Below are 6,009 nucleotides of genomic sequence, written 5' to 3'. Positions count from 1 at the left end.
GATACATTTCAGTTATAGAAAAAAAACAAAAAGAAATAACCTAGAAAAAGAATGAACGTTAGTAACGTTCTATACAAAAATCCTTGCCAGTATGTATGTATCTGTCTTTATTCCAATGAAAATTCCACAGGTCAAAAAGTGAAAAATCAGGCATCAATCGGTCACCAATCGGTCACCAATCAGGTACCTGATTGGTAACCGATTGGTCTTTAATGGCATTTTTGCCAAATACCATCACCAATCAGGCAGTTTGCTAACTTTTGATCCAGTGATCAGAAAAGAATGAAATATAGCTCATTGGAATCGTCTCAACAAGACGAATCTAATGGCATCTCTAGGGTTAATAGTTAATAAAAAATTAAATAAAATATAAATGATACATTTTTATTTTTATATTTTACTTAATTTCTCATCAAGTATTAATCCTAGAAATGCGATTTTATTACCATTAGATTCATCTTGCTGAGGCGATTCCAATGAGCTATATTTCATCCTTTTCTGATCACTGGATCAAAAGTTAGCAAACTGCCTAATTGGTGACGGTATTTGGCGAAAATGCCAATCAGGCACCAATCGGTCACCAATCAGTCACCAATCAGCTACTTAATTGGTGACCGATTGGTACCTGATTTTTCACTTTTTGACCTGTGTTCAAAGCTGATACCTACAAAAATGGAAAATGAACATTACTAATGATTCTATATTAAAATGTAAATAAAACTCTAGAAAAGGTATATTAATTCGTTTTATTACCAATTTCACTTTTTATTTTTTGTTTTCGTTTAATTTTATTTTTTTTTATTATTTAGGTTTCAGCTGCCTGGATTTAGACTTTAGTAGTGGCTTATAGAGTTATGATAAGTCTTTCTAGTTTAAATTTATTTCGCTATTTTTTATATTTTTTTTATTATTTAGTAACTAATTTTTTTTGTTATTTAGGTTTTATTTATTGGTTTGAATGGTAATTATGAGTTTTAAAATCTAAAAAGCCAAAAAGGTATTATAGCAAACAAAAAGTGTTATTACTTTATCAGAGTGTACTATGAAAATGTCGGTATTGAGGGAGAAGGTTAGTGATACCTGGCTAAACTCTTTTTGCCAAAAATTTCGGTTTTGTCACCAACTACCGTATATATATAGCGGGCCACAGTACCCCGGGTATCTTGCAAAAATCGGGGGTTTGACCCTGTACCCCCGGGTACTAAACAAAGTCTAAAAATTCCGTTTTTTTGCAAATATTTCACGATCTACTGCCAATTTCACTAATAACTTTTTTTATTTCAAGAAATTTCAATGATAGCCTATCAAACAAAAAAAGATGGCTCAAATCTGATCACTAGATCACGAGATAATTGTAAAATATCCCCCGTACTTATACAATTTTATGAAATTTTTCAAGGGGGATCTATGCATGGGGAGGGGGTACTTATGGCCGCGATATACGGTAGTTTCGGTTTCATCATTGACTAAACTATATAGTAATATTTTTTAAGTTTAAATTTTAATTATATAAAATTATAATTTTATTATAAAAATATATTAAATTATATTATACATAAAACAGTTTTATAAATTCCTTTAAAAAGTATTATATTTTAATATAAATCTATTATTTTTTTTTTTATAAGTAATTATTATAATTAAAAATCCATGGAAATCTATAAAAAATCCATGGAAATACTATGGAATATTGAATTTCGGCATTTCATCTTTTAATTTTAAATGTCTAAACTATTTCGGTTTAGTCAAATGACTAAATATTTCGGTTTCGCTTAGATTCTACGAGAAGGTAGATAGTTATTTACACTCAAACTCTATTACTTTTTTTTTATAAAGTTTATCAAAAAAGAAAAGATTGGCAATCGGATCTTTTAAAAAAGAGGATAAACTTTTTTTAAATTTGTAACGGATAAATGCACTTATAATTTAGGTTTTTTTTTTAAGATCAAAAAAATTTTTTTTTTGGTTTTTATGATAAACCAAGTTTTATTCTATATAATTGGTAATTTATTTAGTCTCGTTTTTATATAAATTACTTTTCCTTCAATAAATAGTTAAGAAGTTGTAGTAATGTAAAGTTTTTAAAATAAATAATTATTGGAACTATGTTCTCAGTAAGGAACCAATTTTATATAGTTTTTTTTAAAGAAATAGTTAGTCATACTAAATTATTAACTACTTATTATTTTATAGGAACGGAACATAGGCTATTGGACACTTAGCTTTGAATATGGAACTATGGAAAGTATAATGGTTGGAATTAGGGGCAAGGGAGTGCAGTAATTTTTTATAGAAAAAATACTAATTGGGACATAAACACAGTTTTAGGACTTGTAAACTTCGGATTTAAAATATAGTAGAAGGTATGTTGGTTAAAATTTAGAAGTGGAAGAATGTAATCTATTTTCTTTGTTTTTTTTATAAATATTAACCATTTTTTCTTTTATTTTTTAGGACGTGTATTTATTAGAAGTCTGGAACACCAGTTTTGGATGTCTGAAGTTCCAGATTTTAGACATGGAAAGTGGGTTGAAATTAGACTAAATTGAAAATTTAGGGTATTAGTAGAATGTTACTAATGTTCTTTCTTATAGTATATAGGAAGTTCAAACTGCAAATAAATATAGTTTACATTAATTTAATTTAATTAAACATATAAGAATGCCAGGTTGTCTATAACTTATAATTAAAACATACATTTATAACTAAATAATTTTAAACAAAAAAGAAATAGGGTTTTCATCTTATTGCACCAAAGTGTGAACATTTCTAACTTTTTATATATCAAATATAAATTCAGAGAGATTTTTTTTTATGTTTATTGTTAAATATCGTTAAAAATCTATAATAAAAAAAGAAATGTGAATTTCATATTGATTTTAAAATAATGTTATAATGGTGAAGATTCCTTAAAGGCTTTTTTTCAGAAATCCTTAAGAATCTGGTAATTTATAGAATCCTTAAGGATCTTTAAAGATTTTTAAGGATTCTATAAATTACTGGATCCCTAAGGATTCCAAGACAATTTAAGGAATCCTTATGGATCCACATAGTATCTACATCCCAAAAAAATTACTGATGTTGAAATATGATAATTATTACTTAAAAGTTAGACCATTATAAATTACTTAATTTTTAGACCCAACTATTTATAGTAAATCACACTAGTGTGTAATGAACATAGTTAAAAATCATTTTTATTGGATATTATATGTATTATGTAATTAATTGTAAATGATCAGCAATTATATTGACATATTATTTTAAAATGTAAAAAAAGGTTGCATAATAAAGTCATTTTATATCACAAAATAATTATACCTGAAAGTTTATGAAAAGATTAGCTTTGTCTTTACTATAATAATCCTTAAATAACTTTTTCTGATTCCATTTCAGTATAAACTTTACCTAATAGTAATGGTAAAGGTAAAATTTCATTAGAATAATGGTTTTTATGCTATATATGATTAGCAAATTTCTGGAGAAAAATATAGAAAACTGAACAAAAAATTTATTTACTAAAGCTGTAAAAAGTCCTGCTATTCAACAACTTACTTTTGAACTTAAATTTAATGGTCAATTGTGTTAGCTTCATTATAATAATTTTGTTGTTTATAACTGAGAATAGAATAGCTAAAACATGAAACAAAAGAAAAAATTCAGATTTATCATATTATCCAGAAGATACAAAGTGAGTTTCTTTATTATAAAAACTCAAAAAGCATATAATAAACTTATATATTAAATAGAAGACTTGGAACTTCAATTAAATCAGATGGAAAAAGCAAAAGAACTGGGTAATTTTACTTTTTCTTAAATCCAAATTGATCTAATTTTTATTTAATACAGTATTATTGATTAATTTAAATTAGGATTGAAAGTTTTTTTCAGATTAAATTGGACAGATTATCACAAATATTTTATATAGATATTTTTGTGAAAAAAATTTGCCTGTATGGAATGCGATGGAATTTGAAAAATTGATTGAGAATTATAATGTACAAATTAAAGGATTTTTTAATATGATTTTTCAATCCATGAATTCCCAAAGCAAAAATTTACAAACATGACTATTATTAAAGCAAAAAATAATGCTTTGTTATCAAATTGCAGCAATGCGAAATAAATAAGTTAGTGGTACCAAAACAGCAATTGGATTATTTTTAATTAATTCAAGTGCATCAGTAACTTGTATAAATACTTTGCAAATATGGGAATTTTTTAACATATCAAACTAATAAACTAGAAAATATTGCAAATAATCATCAGCTTAGCATTCAAAAATATATACATAGACAAGTAAGTTATTTTTTTGTATAGATGCTACTGATTGCTACTAAAATAATTATTATATATAATTTATTTAGCATAATAAACTTATAATAGGCTGTATTGATGATTATCATAATTTGCATAGTATAATAGTATACGAATTCCTTCTGTAAAATCTAAAGATCAAATATCACATATGGCCACTATATTATTTAATACTAGCGAAGCATCACCAATCCCCTATTATACTTGTAACCATCTACCTATACATAATCCAAATGGTGTAGATGCACTTATTATTAAGACAGCACTTTGGTCCACACATCTTATTTCTTTTAGGCAAAAGTTATAATTTGGTTAAATCTAATTGGAATAACTATTGAGAAGGAGAATTAATGGAATCGTTAACTGTACATTCATATGATGCGGACTTATGGGAGATATGGCCGAAAATTTGATCAGACAAAACTTGTTGACTTACTAGAATTATCATTAAAAAATACCAATAATTATGTTGAAGCAATTCAGTCTTTTATTGAGTATGTAATTATGTAACTTATTTATAATTATAAATTACTCACAATAACTTTTTTTTTAAAGACTACCCGAAATAAAATCCTATTTAGAACAGTATATCATTCCTATTCCTGCAGATTTTCATGGACAATTATTTATTAGAAGAGCAATTGTTGGTGTTTTAAAATCTGATAATAATGCATCAATATCAAACAATATTGCACACCTAATTCCCTTTCTTGGTCCATTCCATGTTTCACTTAACAGTCGTGAATCACTCTTTCTTGTTTTTTGGTCATTTTTTAACCAGCTTTATTTAATAATTTTTGATGCTAAAAAAAAACTTGCAGCCAAGCAAAAACCTTGGAGAATTAATTTATCAATGTATCTAGCAAGTTCCGGATGGAAACTTATAAAGAATATTATAGTAGAAAGGTTTGGCAATACAAAAATTATTGGATATAGAACGTTTTTTGATTTACTTGATAACCTTATTCCAGCAACCCTGGATATCTATCTATACGGTTCTTTTTCGAAATAATAAATTTGATGAATATGTTGATACAATATTTCGTCTATGGTGTATGATGAGAAGATTCCAAAGATATAATTACGATAAAATTCTTCCTTTTTGTCTGATGTGTATTATTGGCAATCAATCAACCATCCCATCATCGAAACCTTAAAAAATAATTTAAATATGTTTGATGAGTATGTTATTGAAAATTTTCACAGTCTTTTACGAAGACATACCACAGCAAAGTTTCTTCAAGTAAATCCCTTAGATGTGATGCTCTATTTATTGATAATTTCAGAAATGAGAATTTATTTGCTACATCATTTGTGTCGAAAAGAAACTATCCATATAAAAAAAAAAGATTTAGATGAAATGATTAAAAGAACTGCTCTTTTTTTATTGAAATTTTTTGATGAGATCTGGAAAAATAATGGAAAAGTAGAAAAAAAATGGAGGAAAAAGAAACAAAAAACCTTATTATTAATTTACATCAATTCCTAGTTTTCCTTTAGGTGCTTTACCTCTTGGATACCATTCTCCTGTACCTCCAAATATGAAAAAGTTTGGTGATAAAAACTTTTGCAGAAATTCAACAAACAAAGAGGATGAAGTTTTGATATGTGGATATGCATATCATGAAGAATGTTTTCGGGTATTAGGTTTAAAGTGTGAACATTGCTATAAATACTTAGATAAATCTATTG

General features: G+C 26.3%; 1 protein-coding gene across 1 annotated transcript; it reads right to left on the bottom strand.

Annotated features, from left to right (window-relative positions):
- Positions 1-5,459: 5,459 nt before the first annotated feature.
- On the bottom strand, positions 5,460-5,937 carry OCT59_022075 (uncharacterized protein; the record flags this gene model as incomplete). Its single annotated transcript, XM_066146937.1, has 4 exons — positions 5,460-5,469; positions 5,542-5,645; positions 5,795-5,850; positions 5,904-5,937. The coding sequence occupies 4 exons, from the start codon at positions 5,935-5,937 to the stop codon at positions 5,460-5,462; spliced, it is 204 nt and encodes a 67-aa protein (XP_066006030.1).
- Positions 5,938-6,009: the final 72 nt, after the last annotated feature.

Source organism: Rhizophagus irregularis, chromosome 30 (assembly GCF_026210795.1).
Source record: "Rhizophagus irregularis chromosome 30, complete sequence".
Classification (NCBI taxonomy): domain Eukaryota; kingdom Fungi; phylum Glomeromycota; class Glomeromycetes; order Glomerales; family Glomeraceae; genus Rhizophagus; species Rhizophagus irregularis.
The sequence above is the reverse complement of the archived record's forward strand: the minus strand, read 5'-3'. Positions and strand labels throughout refer to the sequence as shown.